Here is a 20,857-nt window from a genome sequence, read left to right on the forward strand (position 1 = left end):
ACGGGCTATTCCCTCTCATAACCTCTTGGTTAGTCAGCTCAATACTCACCATTCCACATCAACTTATCCTGTGCCCCACTACCCAGGCCACAATTGTGACAACTAGCACAAAGGGAAATACTAGGGAGGGAGGGTGGGACTCCTTTTCTTCTTCCAAAATGGATGCCCTCCTTAGCAGTTAGTGCTACACATCCCCTTACAACTCCACCCCCCAACTACGTCACTAACCCCCTGCTAATCCCCTGCCAGGCAGCTCTGTCCCGCCCCTGTCATGCACCCTTTGCCAGCATGCACTGTCCTGGGGTTTCACTTTCTTACAATATGTTAGTAGTATAGTTAGTAGTAAGCCTGTTCCAGAGGGACAAGATTGATCAAGGATTCTATAAAAAATGGGTAAAGTATGCCCCCCCCAATAATATAGTTTTGGGACCATAACTATATGTGTTACCTGCCATTCAACTTTGAGGAGTGATGGTAGTACCTGCAGATGCAGTTTGACAGAAGAGGCTGGATCATCATGCAGCCATGGAGTCTGTTCCCTGTTCTCCATTAGTTATGCCACTGGAATATATGTACAAATCTTTTGGCATTAACAATTCATTACTTACTAGAGGATTCGAAGGACTGCAGTCCTGCAACATCTTGTGACCCACCATTAAGATACACTCCTGTAACTACTTTCTGTTAGCATTGCTTCCGTAGCCCTAAAGGAACAGTAACACCAAAAAATGGAAGTGTATTAAAGTAATGAAAATACAATGTACTTTTGCACTGCACTGATACAAATGATGGGTTTGCTTTAGAAACCCTACTATAGTTTAAATAAACAAGCTACTGTGTAGCAATGGGGGCAGCCATTCAAAGCTGAAACAGGAGAAAAGGCACAGATTACACAGCAGGTAATGCAATGAAACATTGGACAGATAAAAGAAAATTAATATCAAACTTACCCGTCAACATGAAAATTTAGTAAGGTACATTAGACACTTGGTGTGGCAACCTCCTGGGCATCAGAGGCAGGAGTGTCTTCCGAAATGATCTGCAGTTACCCCACTACGTTTCTTTGTAGACTCTCAGGTCCTGTTTGGACAGTTTGTTCTCTTATTTTTTAGCCTGTTGGGCCATATAAATTGAAGTATAATTATCTTCCCTCCCTTGTGGTTTAATTGCTTGGGTATGACGTATTAGTGAATTTTCATATTGATGGAGGATGGGCAGGAAAAAAGAAAATTAATATCATAAAATTTTCTTTTCCTGGCTATCGTCCCCGTCAACATGCCCTATGGTGGCTTTATAAATAGACTGATGTGAGCCAGGAGGGGGTGGGCTTTATGGGTTCTTAAAATTAACTATCTTCTGTTCAGGCTGGGAGTAGCAGGAGATTAACCCATTAGTGAATTTTCATGTTGACGGGGATGGCCAGGAAAAAATATTGCATGCAGTGCTTTATCTGTATTTGACATTTGGTCCTGTGGGTACAGTCCCCACAGAGATGAAGGGGCTCTGCTTACACCCATGTTCCATTGCAAAAATGGTAAATAACTCACAGCACAGGAACATAACTTAACTAGTTGTGCCGATGTACCAGCCACATGCTGCATGGCTAATTAGAAGTTCATTTAGAAGTATGCTGCTGCCTTTTTCTGAATCCAGCATGTAGATTCTATAATCAGCAGAATTCCCTGCTAGTACTTATTTTGATGCCCCACCTGTCTGTGCACACAGTTTTTAAAAGCATGCACAAACGGTAATTTTTGTGCACTCAGATAACAAGTATTAGAGGGAACCTTTTCAACATTTTAGCAGGATTTTGTATTATCTAGGTGTAGCTTTAAGACTCAGAACAAACCACAGTCCCTACCCTGCAGGAGGTGTTGTGGTTTTGCATGTGACACCTGCAAATTCATATGTGCTGGAAAGTTTTATTCCTACGGATTGCATCTGGGAAACACAGACATCGAGATGACCACTGCCGGAAACGTAAGCAGTTTGTTGCTGTCTCTTTAGATTTAAGAAAGATATATATAAATGCATGGAAGCCTGTAGCTTGAGTGAATATTGTTAGTGTGGGGATGAAGAACACAAATCTTACTTTTATGTAATTATTATATTCTAGCTATAATGGCATATAAAACACACAAAAGAATATGGAAATAAATAAAACATTCTCTGAGTTCTTTATGATTATACCTAAGCACCCTAAGGGGGGTCTGTTTACCAAAACTGTCAAACACTATATCAAACATACATACATAGATGCAAGGAGTTTGGGTGGGGCAACTAACTAATCTCAAGAACAATGTTTATGCCCCAGTGTTGTCCTGGCAAAATTTACAAAATTGCCAAAATTTCACACTTTTGCTTAAACAGGGCAAAGACTTGGCATTGCTGCATTGTGGTGCAACTCCTTGATTGCTCAATTCCTGCCAGGGTGTAGTCTGAAAAGAGTTTGTATGTTCTCCCCATGTCTGGTTGGGGTTCTGCCTAGTATTATTATTATTATTATTATTAACATGTATTTATATAGCGCCAACATATTGCGTAGCACTGTAGTACTATGCATTCCTTCCACATTGCAAAAACATAAAGACAGGTTAACTGGTTTCTATTAAAACTGGCCATGGTCTGTGAATACAATAAGGACCTAAAATTTTACAATCTCTATAAAGCTTTGTAGAATGTTTGTCACTGTATACATTTTTAAATTGCCCATGACAATATTACTTTGCCAGCCCACCTGCACTGGCAACTCCCCCAGTGCCCCCTCCTCTGCTGCCGGTGATGATCAAAACTCCACTCTCCGGGCCCTGGCTCACTTGAATGTGTGCTGTAGACCATGGGCACTAGTTGCACTATCTTGGCAGTAGTTGGCATAGATGGGCTAGTAATGCCCTTCCATGCATCAAGGAAACACATCAGCATCTACCTTTTAGGTACTGTGACCCCATATCCACTGTGTCTTAGGCATCTGTTTACCCCTAGCTTTTCATATTGCTTTCATGGACAGAAGCAAAACAACCTTTTCAGGGACATATACACACAAAAAGTGTGTGCAATGTGAGATTTCCTTAAAGGTTTGTGATACCTAGTGCATTTTGACCTCCAAAGTCCTCTGAGGAAGACCTACAACAAAACGTCTCATGCCATTTGTCTTGGGGTCTATAAAAAGAGTTTTTGCAGATAGAAATTAATTTGAGTTACAAACATCCAACTTACATACAACTCATACTTACAAAGAGAGGATATTACAGTAATGTACTGTGGTTTGCTTGGTCTTTATTAGCATTTAGCTTTACTAAACCAAATGCCCCAATCCCCTCTGGCTTGTGTTGTCTACAGTGGAGCACAAAATGTAAAAATAAATACTATGTTAAGACAAAAAATTGCAACAGGTCAATGTATATGTGTCAACTTACATACAAATTCAACTTAAGGACAAACCTACAGACCCTATTTCGTACGTAACCCAGGGACTGCCTGTAGTTAAATTTTTATACAGTAACTTGTCTTACTCATTTAAAGGAGTTGTTCACCTTTGAGTTAACTTTTAGTATGATGAAGAAAGTGAGACAATTTGCAATTGGTTTTCATTTTTTATCATTTGTGTTTTTTGAGTTATTTAGCTTTTTATGTAGCAGCTCTCCAGTTTGCAGTTTGAGCAATCTGGTTGCTAGGGTCCAAATTACCCTAGCAACTATGCACTTATTTGAATGAGAGACTGGAAAATGATTAGGAGAGGCTTGAACAGAAACATGAGTAATAAAAAATTAGAAATAACAATACATTTGTAGCCTTACAGAGCATTTGTTTTTAGCGACCCCCCTTGTGAAAGCTGGAAAGAGTCAGAAGAAGGCAAGTAATTAAAAAAACTATAAAAAAAATAATGAAGGCCAATTGAAACGTTGCTTAGAATTGACCATTCTATAAAATACTAAAAGTTACCTTAAAGGTGAACCACCCATTTAACTGCAGAGATCATTGACCTTATTCAACTATTTGACGGTATTGTTTGATTCAGTATATTTAAGGACAGCAGAATGCAAAAGTCTACTTCATGATCAGAGACCCCATAACAGCCATGATAATGCTCTATTTCACCTATGCCTCAGCCAGCAGTGTAGTATGGAAAGAGTGTAAGATTGCAAATAATAAACTGAATATTTTCAAAGTCTGCTTGCAAACAGATTCCTGCACTCACACCTACTTTAAACATTTAATTACTAACATCTTAGGCAACAGTGTTTTGCAATCCTGGCAGCTATACAGTTCATCAAAGTTTTTTTTCCCAAAACAATGCACTATTTATATTACTGCTTTTTGCATGAGCTACATTGATTTCTTCGTAGCTGGTTTTTCTTTTTCGAAATATAATTTCTTCAGCAGGATATATTTGTCAATAATGAACAGTTGCAGAGAGAAGTTTAAGAAATAAAGCAAAATAAACACTAATAGCTACTAATAAAGATGACATTCTATTGCCTGATATACATTTACTAGGTTAAACCCATAAGGACCACTTTAATGAATGGATAAAAAAGTGAATTTTCCCAGGGCCCACAAGGACATGCAGCTATTGTATATCCCTTTCTTTTTAATCAGCTGGAGCTTCCAATACTATTTCCATATCATAAATCAGGGGCATTATCCGAGGACAATTGCCCTGCCAGTATTATTTTATGACTGTGGAAGGAAACTAGTGTATCCAGAGTATACCTACCAACTGTCCCACATCTTGTGGGACAGTCCTGATTTTCACAGCACAGCCCATGGATCCCCTTTTAAATGTCCCTCATTGTTCTGCTCTGCAGAGCACAAAAAAGTTCAAGTTCAGAGGCCAATGCCGTGCAAAACAGTTGAAGGAGTCTCAAGAAAAGAGACAGGTGCAGTGCCCACTGTTCACTGCTCACACCCACCCCTAGTTGAGCACTATAGAGAGCTGCAACGGATCAATGTGACAGGTAACTGAGCAGGGTGCTGCAGTTTAAACTGTGGCGCCTGGGTCCTGCTGCTCTAGGTTGAATGGTGTATTTAGTACAACTTTTAGTGCAAAAGAGCCCTGGGATAAACAACCGCCTTGCACAGGGTTTCTTTAGCGTGTTGAATTTACACATGCAACTGAAAAAAAACATTGGTTGATTGACATGGCCACTATCTTACCATTTATTGTGCATACAGCAGTCTGTGTGTAGCAGCATCTGATGGGATTTTTTTTTGTTTCACTGGGGTGGGTGTAAGCCCTCAGGGGTGCAAATTTTTTATGAGAGCTGATTTAACGACACATTGTGCAAATTAACAGCATCTGTTAAAGGTATTTATGTCTACAGCGATCCATTGCTCTTGGCCATTTTGGTGCCAGGCTTGTAAGTCTGTCAAACATGGCAATGGGGTTCCCACTGTAGCCAGTGTTAAAAAGCAATGCAAAATTGCACCAAAAGAATTTGGCATGATGCCATTTTGACTCTGAACACCAGAGGTTACCCCATCCAGACATTGGATTTTCAGCATAATTGCAGACGATGCAATTCTTCTTTGAGGCTTTATCCCTGAGTGGGTTAACATTGCTGACTTGCACATCAGTGGTCCTAGGTTCTGTTCTAGCCAGGACACTATGAGCAGATATGTTCTCCCTGTTCTTGCATGGATTTATGATAGGGACTTTGAATTGTAAGGTCATTAGACTGTTATAAATCATAAATAAACTCTGTAAAGTGCTCCAGAATATTTTAAAACCATGTAAATCCTTAAAACAATAAACCAGGTAGGATTTTGTTTAGGCAACAAAAATAGAAACCAGCAGAGACAGGAGCTGACTAGAATTACAAAATGCCAGTACAATGCAATAACAGAATTTAAAATTATTTTTATATTGTAATATATGAAAAATAATATATGAAAATGTATTATTATATTTTTGGCAATGCTGATCCTAAAATAAATAGCCTGTTTAGCTTAATTTTAAAACACTGAGCTTAAAGAAGAAGGAAAGGTAGTTATGCAGTACAGCAGCCATATATTAATACAGGGTCTCCCCACCCAACCACTATATTTGTTTTTGTTCATTTGAAATTGCCCTTTAATGTACTTCTGATTCTATGAAGCGTGTGGTCGCTATTGCATTGTCACCCTGGACAGCTGGCATGAGAACCAACCTGACTGTCCTTTTCATAACCGGACAAGTAGAAACCCTACAGGTAGAGGACCCCTACTCCAGAAGCCTAAGATCCCAGATAAAGGTTTTTATGGAATTTGGAGTGCAAGGCTCAAGCACATTTTAGCACAGTTTTTAAAAATCTCTAAAACTTATGCATCCTCTGCTTCCTCTTCTCTTCAAGGGACAGTATTTCTGGCTTAACATGAGTGCAATGAATAGGGCTCTTGGGCTGAACATACTTTTTGGCCAGTTTTTCAGTCATGAAAAATCTATGCTTTTTGTTATTCTAAACATGGCAAACAGATAAATTTAAGGTACTCTGTGTTTGGTTCTTGTGAAGTAGATAATTAGATTGCCAGTGAAGAGAGAATCCCACCCGCATAGTGGACTACTGCTAACAAAATAGTAACAAAGGGTGAAGGGAGGGAGGGTTGTATACTGTTATAATCCATCTACCTCACAAAGACCAAATATGGAGTAGCTTCAGTTTCCCCCTCAAGAAATCATAGGCAAAAATTATGTTCAGCACAATCCCTATTCATTGAACTCATATTGACCAAGTGGGTCTACTGATCCCTTCAGATCCAGGACGTGTGGGAGGGGGAAGGAGGGAGTAAAAATATATTTTTTTCCAGTAAGAGGCTATGCACATTTTTATTTTGTATTTTTATATTTATAATTGATTTACTAATGATGTTTGAATATGGATTAAACACTAGAACGTTTCCTTTATAGGTGATTAAGTGCAAGGCTGCGGTGGCCTGGGCACCTAAGCAACCTCTCAGCATTGAGGACATTGAAGTTGCTCCTCCAAAGGCACATGAAATTCGTGTAAAGGTGAAAATTTCCATACTGTTATTTTATTGTTTAAGCACTTGTTATACTGTAACTACTTTTCCATTTTGTGGAAACAGTTTGTAGTGAAAGTTTCTCCCTTAAATAACATATTATCCACTAAAATGGTCTGCATAAAACTCCATAACAATATGTGCAAGCAAGGGATCAGGGGCTGTAAGGTGCTAGGGAGCACTGTTCTTACCAAGTGTCTCTTGAAAGCTTTAAGTACTGGGCTCCCTGTGTGTTTTAATCTGCTGTAGTACTTTGCATTAGTGAATGCTGCTCTAAGCATAGCGCTCCTCCAGTCGCCAACATTTATCAAATGAGGGACAAACTAGGACACCCCCCCCATTCCAACCTGCCCCTGATCCATGCAAACTCTGCCCACTTTTCAAAATGGCTTACCCTTCATGTCCAAGGCGCAGGACTGTCCCACAAAATGTACTACTTCAATATATTTATATTTAGACTGTACCTACAAAAATTCCTCCAAATAATTTCTATGGGAATTATGTATACAGAGTAAGAGGATTCATTTTGACATTAGATGGTTTGGGACATAAACTTGTTACACAGAATAACCCCCCCCCCCCCAGCAGTAACCCATAGCAAACAATAAGATATTTGTATTTAAACGGGTGACCAGTACATTTTACCTGCTGAATGGTTGTTATGGTTTACTGCCCCTGGGCAAACTTAGTACCTTTTAATACATAATCCCCAAGATTCTTAATATCGATGGATATAGTAGCATATCCCTAAAACACAAGAAGTCAGTTGCTTAAAAGAAAACTTTGCCTCCAAAATGAATATTTAATCAACTGGCTCACCAGGATACCAGGAAAACTCCCCGTGGGCCAAAGTGTCAGTTGGTCCTCCTGCTGCTAAACTTTTGGCCTATTTCATGGGCATTCCCTATTATATGAGAACAAAGAGGCTAAATAGATGGAATAATAGATTATAGTATGTAAAGAAAACAAACTAGGAGAATAGAGGTTGATTGAGGAGATAAAGAATATTAGTACTGAGAGTGGGTCCCTGGTCTAAGGTTTTACTGAGGGCCCCTGGTGTAAGGTTTTTGGGTGGGCCCCTGGTATCCCAGTCCGACACTGTGTGTGTATATATATATGCAAAACAAAATTTTTGAAAATAAATCACCCCATTTTTTCCCACAATGCAATGTTTTCCCCAGAAATACAGAGTCATTACAACTGCTTGCTTTGTTGCACCAGCCAAAATTGCAGCTGATCCATCAAAGTGACCCCGACTGCACATGCACGTTTCCTCACACATCAAGTGCTATTGTCAAAGTGGGAATTGCATGAATTCTGGCATTAAAACTCACAAGGTGCCATTTGATTGCCATCTTTTGCTGCCTAGTCTAGTGACACAACCCACAGTGGGAACCCCCTCCTAAATTGAATAAACTGAATTCTCAGAATTTTGGAATTTTTACATGATGGTCTAATGGTTTGTTTCTAATCTAAATATTGATTATGCAATTTTTATGCATTAGTCCATGCATAAATATTTTTTAATATTCTTTTGTGCAGATGGTGGCAACTGGGATTTGCGGTTCAGATGACACGGTACTAAGTGGATCATTCAGTTCTATAAAGTTTCCAGTGATTCTGGGCCATGAAGGTGCTGGTATAGTGGAAAGCGTTGGCACAGGAGTGAAAAATGTAAAACCAGGTGAAAAAAATGGGCACAAACAGGACTGCCAGCCCTAATGATTTATTTATTTATAACATACACACTTATTAGAGTTACATTTTGATATCAATTGATGTATTTTGGTTTGTAAAGTATTGAATATTCTTCACAGAAAAAATATAGAACGTTGTTTTTTGTGTACTGGACTAATTACACTATGTTCTACGCAGGAAGCACAAATATAAATAAATTAAAGTGGACATTTAAAAAAATACACTGGTACAAAAAAAACAGGACCCTTTACAGGACTACCTTTCACCTAAAATCACACAATACAAATTATTATTCCACAAATACAAAAACACCATCTTGAACAGGGGTATAACTAAGCAAGGGGTGCTCACATGGTTCTCCCTGCCTGACGTTCTAGGATCCTGCTTTGAATAACAGTGCTGAATCTAAAGGCTGTGATACAGGTCTCTGCATCTTTCCCTTTTTTGCTATGAGCTGTTAAACAGGTCAGATACAACAGTTATTCGTTCAGTGCCCTCTTCTCCAGGGATATGTGATTGAACAGGAAGGATATCTCTATAAATGCAGGTAAAAAGGTGAAGGTAATTTGTTAGGGATGGGAGGGTTGCTTATTTCTAACATAATAATTGGAAAATTTAAAGGGACACCACCGTTGAATTTAAATTTATATTCTATAGATTGGCATCTATAATTGCACATCTATTTTAAAATATATTGAGTTTTAAATAGTTTTAAGTTTTTTGCCTTTCTGGTCTGCTTCACTCCAGCTTGAATTTTAAAATGTCATCTGTTTGCTGAGATCACTGATTCAGGCAACCAAATGTAATGCTCCCTGTAAGATTGTAGGTATCATTTAATATGAGCCTGGACGCAAGAGCTAAAAAGACATGTAAAAGTGCACTCCTCAATGCTCATTGTAAAAACACTTGTTTCTGCAGTCTGACACTCTGCACCTAGTGCCAGCTTGCATGGAGCAGGGTGCTAAGCCCTGCACTTGTGTGTAAAAGACATCCCTGTCCTTCTCACCTACCATGTGGTACAGACAGACATCTTCATGAATACATCTTTGACTAACACAAGAAGTGTTGTGGAAGTGTTGTATTCACGGGCTGGAGGGACATACAGCATTTTTTTTTCAAGGTGCAGGGAACAAAATGCAAAAAAATAAGTTGTGTTTCAACTGTGTATGACCCTGGACATTGATCTGTGGCATGAAGTAAAGCAGTCAGACATGGCTTTCACCAACTCCACTGTTCTATCTGTCTGTTATTACCAGAAATGGAGGTGGTGAGTTATGGGAAGTGAGCCTCTGCAGTAGCTGTATGATGTATTGACCACTTTTCTTCCAGTATGTTAAATGTTCTGTTTTTAGAATATAGTTTTGGAAAGAACTCTTTCAATGCTCACTGCTGTAACTTTCCCTCTGTAGGAGACAAAGTCATCGCACTCTTTCAACCCCAGTGTGGAGAATGCCAAAACTGTTTAGATCCCAAGAGCAACATGTGCTTCAAATCGGAGTGAGTGACATTTTTTAGTCCACTGTAACATTTAAAAATATTGCATATCACCTTTATAGAATGAAACTTACTGTGGTTGTATAGAGCAGTTTTACAGGTGAGAGCTGATTTTGCTAACATACAGTGGTGTGAAAAACTATTTGCCCCCTTCCTGATTTCTTATTCTTTTGCATGTTTGTCACACTTAAATGTTTCTGCTCATCAAAAACCGTTAACTATTAGTCAAAGATAACATAATTGAACACAAAATGCAGTTTTTAAATGAAGGTTTACGTTATTAAGGGAGAAAAAAAACTCCAAATCTACATGGTCCTGTGTGAAAAAGTGATTGCCCCCCTTGTTAAAAAATAACTTAAATGTGGTTTTTCACACCTGAGTTCAATTTCAAAGGTTATAAAGCCATTTCTAAAGCTTTGGGACTCCAGCGAACCACAGTGAGAGCCATTATCCACAAATGGCAAAAACATGGAACAGTGGTGAACCTTCCCAGGAGTGGCCGGCCGACCAAAATTACCCCAAGAGCGCAGAGACAACTCACCCGAGAGGCCACAAAAGACCCCAGGACAACATCTAAAGAACTGCAGGCCTCACTTGCCTCAATTAAGGTCAGTGTTCACGACTCCACCATAAGAAAGAGACTGGGCAAAAACGGCCTGCATGGCAGATTTCCAAGGCGCAAACCACTATAAGCAAAAAGAACATTAAGGCTCGTCTCAATTTTGCTAAAAAACATCTCAATGATTGCCAAGACTTTTGGGAAAATACCTTGTGGACCGACGAGACAAAAGTTGAACTTTTTGGAAGGTGCGCGTCCCGTTACATCTGGCGTAAAAGTAACACAGCATTTCAGAAAAAGAACATCATACCAACAGTAAAATATGGTGGTGGTAGTGTGATGGTCTGGGGTTGTTTTGCTGCTTCAGGACCTGGAAGACTTGCTGTGATAGATGGAACCATGAATTCTACTGTCTACCAAAAAATCCTGAAGGAGAATGTCCGGCCATCTGTTCGTCAACTCAAGCTGAAGCGATCTTGGGTGCTGCAGCAGGACAATGACCCAAAACACACCAGCAAATACACCTCTGAATGGCTGAAGAAAAACAAAATGAAGACTTTGGAGTGGCCTAGTCAAAGTCCTGACCTGAATCCTATTGAGATGTTGTGGCATGACCTTAAAAAGGCGGTTCATGCTAGAAACCCCTCAAATAAAGCTGAATAAAGTCTGTAAAAGACTCGTTGCAAGTTATCGCAAACGCTTGATTGCAGTTATTGCTGCTAAGGGTGGCCCAACCAGTTATTAGGTTCAGGGGGCAATTACTTTTTCACACAGGTTTGGATTTCTTTTCTCCCTAAATAATAAAAACCCTCATTTAAAAACTGCATTTTTTGTTTACTTGTGTTATCTTTGACTAATAGTTAAATGTGTTTGATGATCAGAAACATTTTGTGTGACAAACATGCAAAAGAATAAGAAATCAGGAAGGGGGCAAATAGTTTTTCACACCACTGTATCTCATGATAATTTACTACCGTGAACTACCTTAATTTTGCACAATTTACTAACAGAACAACAATATGCTGGGTGCCAGTGTTTATTAAACAAACACACAAATACTTTATTGTATAACAAGCCAACTGAGCAATCCAAATAGCAGTGTCATTCAACAGTGAGGGACTGGGGCACCTGGGGACCACCAGAGAATCTGATATGAAGAACCCCCCATTTATTCATGAAAGCCCACAAGGGGGAAATAAAGGAAATTCATACTGAGAGATGGCGCAACTGGAAAGGAGCATGGAGATGTGAAGTAGTAGCCTACAGACTACAGGATGAATGACTGGGTTCAGGCAACAAGATACAACAAAGTGAGGCAGCCAACTTAATGGGGTAAACAGAAATTAAGAGCCCTCAGGGGTTTAAATGTAATATAGTGAATAAAGTACCCCCTATTGTAAAATATAAGGATATTATATGTTACAGAGGAGTTCCATGTCCATATAAAAGCACGAGGCCGAAGGTCATGGAACTCCGATGTACTTCTAATATCCTCATTTTGCAAAAGGGGTACTTTATTTATTATTATACAAAAGATTTAGTGAGTCATGTGACAGAAATGACATCACTAAGCTCCGATTATAACTTATGACATCACTAAGCACCGTTTATAAGGATATAATTTACAGGATATTCATGGCTCTTGTGTATTATATAGTGAATAAAGTACCCCCTTTTGTAAAATATAAGGATATTATAAGTTACCGAGGAGTTTCATGACCATATAAAAACACGAGGCCGAAGGCCGAGTGTTTTTATACAGGTCATGGAACTCCGAGGTAACTTATAATATCCTCATATTTTACAACTGGAGGTACTTTATTAATTATAATACACAAATTTTAGTGAGTCATGTGACAGAAATGACATCAGAACTCACCGTTTATAACTGATGACATCAGAACTCACCGTTTATAAGGATATAATTTACAAGATATTCATGGCTTTTGTGTATTATATGAAATTATAAAATTCTGTGGTAAGCACTAAGGGTTATACATCTTTTGTGGGCTATGTAGTAATTAAGGCCCACTTGGACAAGGGGGGGGGCATAAAGTTTTGGGAAATTAGTAGGTACTGTATTTGCTCAAAATCTGAGTGCCGACACAGAAGGGGCTTTTTTCCCAAAGAAGGGCATTTTTCCAGATGTCCCATTCAGTAGTATGATCATACTGATTTGCCAGTGCAAATGCACATTACTAAACTCTAATTTGTAATTTTCTATAATACAGTACATGGCGAAAAAGCTTTTGGCAGTTAAATAACACGAGTTTAGTAACTTGCTGAGCACTTCTAGAGCTTACTTTATTTGTACTTAAAATAAATTTAAGATTATTATCATTGTTAATTAAAAGAAAAATACTTTACATATTCCTTGTATAATGAGTAGACTTCTGGGATTGCTGGACTATGTAATGGGTAGGACAACATGTTCCTTCCTAGTAGAAAGTTTACATTGTAAAGGTGTTCTGAGATGTCTGACACTGACCGCACAGCTAGTGAGTAAGCAGCATATTGGACCACACATATCTGCTCTGGGCCTTTAAAAGATATCTGAAAATAAAATTTAATTGGTCAAAGATCATAATGATCATGAGTACAATGCATTGTGACAGTTCTGTATAGGTGGTAGGAGTTTCAATACACAGTTGGAATGTGACCCCTATGACAAACAAATTACACAACATAACATTATTTCTAATTTTTCTTCCAATTATTTTTCTGCAACTGTGGCAAGTTGCTACTGTGCATGGGCAAGACTTTAAACCGAAGGCACTGATCTTGCTTTGCTTATAGAAAACTCAACCAAGCAAATGTACCTATTTTTTTCTAGATTCTCTGCACAATATTTACAGCATTATTTTATACTGATTGTTTTCTAACATACTTTTCATCCAGCCTTGGAAAATATACTGGAATGATGTTGGACAACACCAGCAGATTTACATGCAAGGGAAAGCTAATCCACCACTTTATGCATACCAGCACCTTTACTGAATACACTGTGTTGGATGAAATAGCAGTTGCTAAGATACAGGATGATGCTCCTCTAGATAAAGTTTGTTTGATTTCCTGTGGGTTTTCTACTGGTTATGGCTCTGTTCTAAACACTGCCCAGGTAAGAAGTGTGGAACTAGTTTATAATTGGGTGGTCTGTCTGGAAATGTTTGCAAAGTCTATCTGTGTATTTATGTTATGAGTAATAATAATAATAATAATAATAATAATGTAGTAAGACAAAACAGGCGCCAAAAGGATAAAAAATAGCTAAAAGCACTTAAAAACCCAATGGGTAATTCAGAGGAGGTAGTAATGAACTTACCTCCTCCAAGCAGACACCAACGAAAGTGGTAATTTTCAATAATAGTTTATTCACAAAACAGTATTGCAACGCGTTTCGCAGGCATTTCCTGCTTCATCAGGCAATATGGAACGGGAGCAAAAACAACAGTGTCTTTGTATAAACACGCCAGGCGCCTCTGTGATAAAAATAATAATGATTACAATCACTGGGCCTACTATTGGGCAAAGTCTTCTTGATTTCACTGGGACAACCTGAGATTCTCTAAAGTAAAGGCCTTGGCACCCACCTGGAGATCCATATTTCCATTGTGCCTGCCTATTCCACAGTGCATAATCATAACTTATGGACATTAACAATAAATGTTGTAATTGGCAGAATGATTAGGGATATTAGAGGGAAAATTGTGGAAGCACTCAAGGCTAAACCAAAATATATTTAAATATAATGGAAGTGCTACTTACAATGCACTTCCCTGGGCCCCTGTCTCATAAATAATTCAGTATAAATGCAAGTGCATGTTTACAAAACAGGGGTTTTTAGTTACCAAAGTTATGATCATAAAATTGAAAAGCCACCATACCACGTCAAGGTAAACCCCATATGGCGGTCCCTAACTTATTTTAAACAGAAAAATTTCTCTGCATAATAGCATTGCCTGTGTTCAGTGTGTGTTGAGCATTGGTTTCAATTTGAAGGCTGAATCCTCCCCCGCCAGTAAAGGCTTTTAAGAGAGAGGGATTGCCCAAACCAACGCCCACATTTAAAAGCGTAGGACCACCAATAGTTTTAAAGGTTTTTTATGATCATAACTTTGGTAACTAAAAACCCCTGTTTTGTAAACATGCACTTGCATTTATACTGAATTATGTATGAGACAGGGGCCCAGGGAAGTGCATTGTAAGTAGCACTTCCATTATATTTAAATATATTTTGATTTAGCCTTGAGTGCTTCCATAATTTTCCCTCTAATATAGTATATTGGCCTGAAGCTGTGGCATAGCTTCATGTGGTTTTTCAATAGCACCCCATACCCACCCTTTAAAACTATTGGTGGTCCTACGCTTTTAAATGTGGGCGTTGGTTTGGGCAATCCCTCTCTCTTAAAAGCCTTTACTGGCGGGGGAGGATTCAGCCTTCAAATTGAAACCAATGCTCAACACACACTGAACACAGGTAATGCTATTATGCAGAGAAATCTTTCTTTTTAAAATAAGTTAGGGACTGCCATATGGGGTTTACCTTGACGTGGTATGGTGGCTTTTCAATTTTATGATCATAACTTTGGTAACTAAAAACCCCTGTTTTGTAAACATGCACTTGCATTTATACTGAATTATTTATGAGACAGGGGCCCAGGGAAGTGCATTGTAAGTAGCACTTCCATTATATTTAAATATATTTTGATTTAGCCTTGAGTGCTTCCACAATTTTCCCTCTAATATACTGTAGAATGATTAGGGAACAGAATGTTTGCGATTTAAATGCTGCTTTTTGATATTTGAAATTCTAATATTTTAAGCCTAAAATGGAACTAGTCGGCCAACTTTTGTTATTCATACATTTGCAGGAGGCAAACTATGAATCCTGATTCTAAGATTTAGGGCTGCAGGGTTCCATTTCTCATCTCACTGCCCTTTGCCACTTGTCAGTTTGTAGGGGGAGGGACCAAAGCACTACCTCCTAAATTTTAAGATAGCCTTTGTTACAGATGTTCCTTTGCAATAACTTTGTGGAACAAAGGCACAGGAGTATTATTCAAAAGGGGACCTCTTCTTGTTTCTTTTGGAATGAGGAGGGAAGGCATGACCCAATGGGTCCATGATTCCCTTATATATTCCCTATATTAGATTACAAACCATTTACTTTTGATGTGGCATTTACTTTTGAAGTTCTCATATAACCACAAAGGTTTGCTCCATTTTGCCTCATGTATTTACTTTGTGATTATTATTTTTCTATATCTAAAAGTTCTACAGTACTGTACAGAGATTATGCACCATGACTGCACCAGTGGAGTTTACAATCTAAGGTCCCTATCACATTCACAAACATTATGGTCAATTTTATGATATGCCAGTTAACCGGCACCTATGTTTATGTAGTGAGAGAGGAAATTCATGCATACACAGGATGAACATACACATTCAATACAAATAGTTTCTTGGCTGGAATAGAACCTGGAGAAAAAGAGAGAGAGATGTCAATATATTACAGTTTTTCTTATTATTTCATTCCTAAATAAATAAATAATCTGTGCATTCTTCTTCCCCCAACAGGTTAAACAAGGGTCCACATGTGCTGTGTTTGGCCTGGGTGGTGTTGGTCTCTCTGTGGTTATTGGATGTAGAGTAGCTGGTGCTGCTAAGATCATTGGAGTGGATACAAACAGTGATAAGTTTCCAAAAGCTAAAGAAATAGGAGCTACAGAATGTGTCAACCCAAATGATTATAAGGAGCCTATCCACAAAGTGTTGGAAAAAATGACTGAAGGGGGACTAGATTATTCATTTGAGTGTGTTGGAAACACCAGTGTCATGGTTAGTAAACACAGCAAAGATGATAATAAACTAAACACTGTATTATTGAATGTGACATAATGTCTGCATTTGTAATGATACAAACTTTACCCCCATTCTATGCATCATGCTTCTTTTGTACAGAATGTGGCAGAACAGATACCAGAGACTATGTAGCTATATGGGGAATGAGGTTCAGTATTGGTAGATACAACATTTTTGCTTCTGGTCTTTTTTTTTTGTGGTCTTTATTGTAAATACACTAAAATCATGGAAAACTCTGCCAGGTAATTTTTGAAGATATGACATTAATCACATTCCACAACTGTAGGACAATAAGTATTATTTGTTTTTTAAAATAATTCTGTTTGTATGAACATGGGAGGTTTTCATTCTGGGTATGTTTCTTAGGCATCTGCTCTTCTATCCACAAACTATTCATATGGTACATCAGTGATTCTTGGTGTAGCTCCTTTAGCAGCAGAACTGAACTTGAATCCTATGGAGATACTCACAGGACGCACTTTGAAAGGAACTCTATTTGGAGGTAACATATGTTGGTATTGCAATATTATTATGTGTTTATATAGGACTCACATTTTACACAGCACTTACAGAATTTATGGATGATTCACATCAGTCACTGATTCAGTACAGATGATTAACTGTCTTAAGTCCCTATCATATTCAGTTATGATCAATTTCAGCAGGAAACCAGATTAACCTCAAAAAGAGTAAATACAAACTGCTTGCAGAAAGTACCCTAGCTGAAATAACCTAGACCCCCAGAACTGCACGGCAGCAATTCCAACCACTGCATCACTGACCTGCCCAGGGTTTTTACATTGTATTGTACACAATTAAGGGGCATCTATAACTGATACATAGGTTCCTACTCTCCAGATGGTGGAAATGATGCACTCAACCCCAATGAGTACTTTGGCTGCTTGCGCTAGGTGCTTCCCACACCAGTCAGTTGAACCGAAGAAGCTGCTCGGATGAGTAGTGAAACATTTTCATTGATTACTCAGCAAGTCCAGTTGTTTTTAGATTTACCTATACTAGATATAAGGCAATAGGGTAGCTTATGGTTCCTCGATCATATAAATTCAGGAGATTGCAGCCAATGGTGTTTCTACAGGTCACAAAACTGAGGTTTATCTCACATAATACCCCTTTGTTTCTGTGCCGTTATGGTTCTTTTAACATTGTGGCCAAATTGTAAAGATTCTGTCACTGTGACATCATTCTGCAGAATGGATACCATACCTTGGTCAACAATTTTGGGTAGGCTCTGGATAATCAAATGCTTTTAGGGAAAACATTGGTCTTCAGACTTTTTCTTTTCACTTCATTCCTAAAATTTGGTCAGGACGACTGTCGTCTCATACTAATAAATAAATAATAATTACACATATATGAAAATATTGGAAAATGTTTTTCTTATTGGTCTACAGACTAGGCTTCAGGAATATCTAGGAGAGTGCATAAACATATTTTACAAATATTATCCTCATTGGCTTTCATGTGCTTCTATCTACTGGTTAGGGCTCTCAGTAGGATAAGCCCCACATTTAGAAAAATAGGATAAAGGAAGATTTTTTGGACTGGTAAAAACATTCATGGTTTGTGAGCAACAACTGAAATCACTGGTCAGTTTCTGAAAACTTTGTTCAAACTTTCACCAGCTTGAGGTTAATGTGAAGGACAGTTGCAAATATATATACAGTATGTCTCATACACAATAATGAAAATTTGTGGATTGGATGATGTTTGAGACATGTTAGTCACGTGTAATCTGACTCTGAGTCAATCCAAAGAGTACTTAAATATCATTAGACTGGGGCCATAAAAATATACAAGTATACAAGACATTTGCTGTGAGCTAACTATATCACAAATTCAATTAATCAAAATTACTATGTTCATTTAAAATGTTATATACAAGAACAGTATGGGTCTTGCTGAAGAATAATAGTACAGATTTGGGACCTGTTATCTAGAATACTCAGAACCTATGGTTTTTCAGATAGGGGATCTTTCTGTTATTTAGATCTCCATAACTTAAGTCTGCTAGAAAATCATTGAAATATTAATTAACCCAATATTGTTGTTTTCCCTCTGATATGGTTCAATCATATCTTTATTTGTATGAAATACAAGGTAATTTTTTAATTCTATAGAGAAAAAGGAAATCAATTTAAACATCTTAAATTATTTGATTAAAATTGAGCCTATTGGAGATGGCCATCCTGTAATTCAGAGCTTTTTGGATAACAGATCCTATGCCTATCCAGTCTACACCCAGATGACAATGAAGAGAGATATATAAATATTCTTAGAAATATTACTAATATATTACAGGATGGAAGGGCAGGGATTGTGTCCCAAAACTGGTTGCTGATTTTATGGCAAAGAAGTTTGAACTGGATGGGCTGATAACTCACAGGCTACCACTGCAAAATATCAATGAAGGATTTGATCTCTTGCACAAAGGAGAAAGGTAGGTTATTAACAGTAACTGATTAGTTACTGATAAAATTCAAACACGAACTATGCCTGCACCCAGGGGTTATACAGATCCCAGTTCACCACAGTAGACTAAAACCTCATTTCATGTGCAAGTTGCCATTTTTTTTATCACAAGCATCACTTAGATCAGATTTTTAAACCATAGCTATTTCAAACCACACCCATGTTACCATACGAAATTTTAAGACCATGTCCACATTAATAGTGGTAGCACACCAAAAAAAAAAAACCAAATGATTGGTGCTTACTGCAGGGATATCACTCATCAACAATTTCCAATTTTTAATAACCCCTACCAGGCTCACTTCCCACAGGCAGAGTAGGGCAGGCAGAGTGTTGCTCACAGGCAGAGTAGGACACACCCAGGGAGCATAGGGTAGACAGAGTTTGACATACAAAGGGAGCATAGGGCAGGCAGAGTATGACAAAGGAGCAAGTGGACGACAGAGTATGGCACACACAGGGAGCATAGGGAAGGTAGAGTATGGCACACCCAGAGAGCATAGGGCAGGCAGAGTATGGCACACACAAGGAGCATAGGGAAGGCAGATTATGGCACACACAGGGAGCATAGGGAAGGCAGAGTATGGCACACAATGAGAGCATAGGACAGACACAGTATGGCACACAGAGACAGAAAAGGGCAGGCACACACAGGCAGAGTAGGGCATGTAGAGTATGGCACACACCAGGAGCATAGGGAAGGCAGACTACAGGCAGACCCTATCAGAACTATTCTAAGATGAACAGTTCATGCTGTGCTATATACAGTGATACAATGCTGGTGCCCTCCAGCAGTTTGGGTTTGAAGAACCCAGGACTCAGGACCTGAGGAACAGTACAGGATTTTACAGGCGTGAACAATAGAGGTGTTAAAGGTGTGAACAATGCAGAATAATGTAAATTTTGATGCAAATGACAATTTTTATACGTGCGACTTTTTTGTCCAAATGCATTAAAGTCGGTGGACATCTGAATAATTTTGACGCACGCCAAATTTTTTTTGTCTTACCGGATTTTTCTCCTGGGAATCCATACCTGGTAAATTTCTTCGCCCTTCACTACTAATAACTTAACTTATAGCTTAAAGGACATGTAAACTCCCCACAAACAATTTTGTGAATCAGTGAACAGCCTCTTTGAAATCTTTAAAAATGCATGCCACTCCGGTTGTTCAAAGCTTAACAGTAAGGCTGCATCATCCACTTAATCACTTATGATTCCCTTTCCTCCTCTAACCCCTCAGCCTCCTCCTTTGTGTATTTACTTTAGCCGTTGGCTACTGAGCATGCTTAAAAATATGGCTAGATTATGGTAAATCCATGAAACTGACAGATACGAGTCATTAATTTGCCATGCAACCCTTTTGCCTTTAACTTTTTGTTATTCACACCACCTCTTTTGTGATTTCCCCCAATATGATCAAAATATGAAGGTACAATGACACCAGCCAACCTAGCATACCAGTGTGTGAAAAGAAAATTATGAGTATTACAAAGGGGGGTAATGTATTGGAAAGACGTGCACATATGGAATCATGTGTAAGATAAAATATTATATATTTTTTCATTGCAGCCTTCGCACTGTTCTGTATTTCTGCTAATTCCAGTATTTGAAGGATCTTCAGTGGACAACTTTAAAAGTTATACAGAGAAATCAACTTTAAGCTTACCTGCAGCATGATGATTTAGAGCATACTAATATAGTGATTTTCATTTACCAGTGGAAAAAAAATAAACACGCTTTCACATTGTT

General features: G+C 38.4%; 2 protein-coding genes across 2 annotated transcripts in view; one reads left to right on the plus strand and one right to left on the minus strand.

Annotated features, from left to right (window-relative positions):
- parp14.3.L (poly (ADP-ribose) polymerase family, member 14, gene 3 L homeolog) overlaps window positions 1–1,267 on the minus strand; it is a 45,234-nt gene extending 43,967 nt beyond the window's left edge. Inside the window, exons 1-2 of the mRNA XM_041562472.1 lie at window positions 951–1,267; window positions 449–561 (exon numbers count right to left, since the gene is read on the minus strand). Coding sequence (XP_041418406.1) covers window positions 449–455 — 7 coding nt within the window. The 5' untranslated portion in view covers window positions 456–561; window positions 951–1,267. The remainder of the gene's footprint in view (window positions 1–448; window positions 562–950) is intronic.
- A 684-nt stretch (window positions 1,268–1,951) lies between these two features.
- On the plus strand, window positions 1,952–20,857 carry MGC82221 (uncharacterized protein). The gene is given in 9 exon segments (NM_001091493.1): window positions 1,952–1,980; window positions 6,887–6,988; window positions 8,542–8,683; window positions 10,107–10,194; window positions 13,649–13,868; window positions 16,331–16,591; window positions 16,982–17,117; window positions 18,935–19,073; window positions 20,678–20,857. Coding segments are annotated over 9 exon segments (1,134 nt in total). The 5' UTR covers window positions 1,952–1,962; the 3' UTR covers window positions 20,706–20,857.

Source organism: Xenopus laevis, chromosome 1L (genome assembly GCF_017654675.1).
Source record: "Xenopus laevis strain J_2021 chromosome 1L, Xenopus_laevis_v10.1, whole genome shotgun sequence".
NCBI classification, from domain to species: domain Eukaryota; kingdom Metazoa; phylum Chordata; class Amphibia; order Anura; family Pipidae; genus Xenopus; species Xenopus laevis.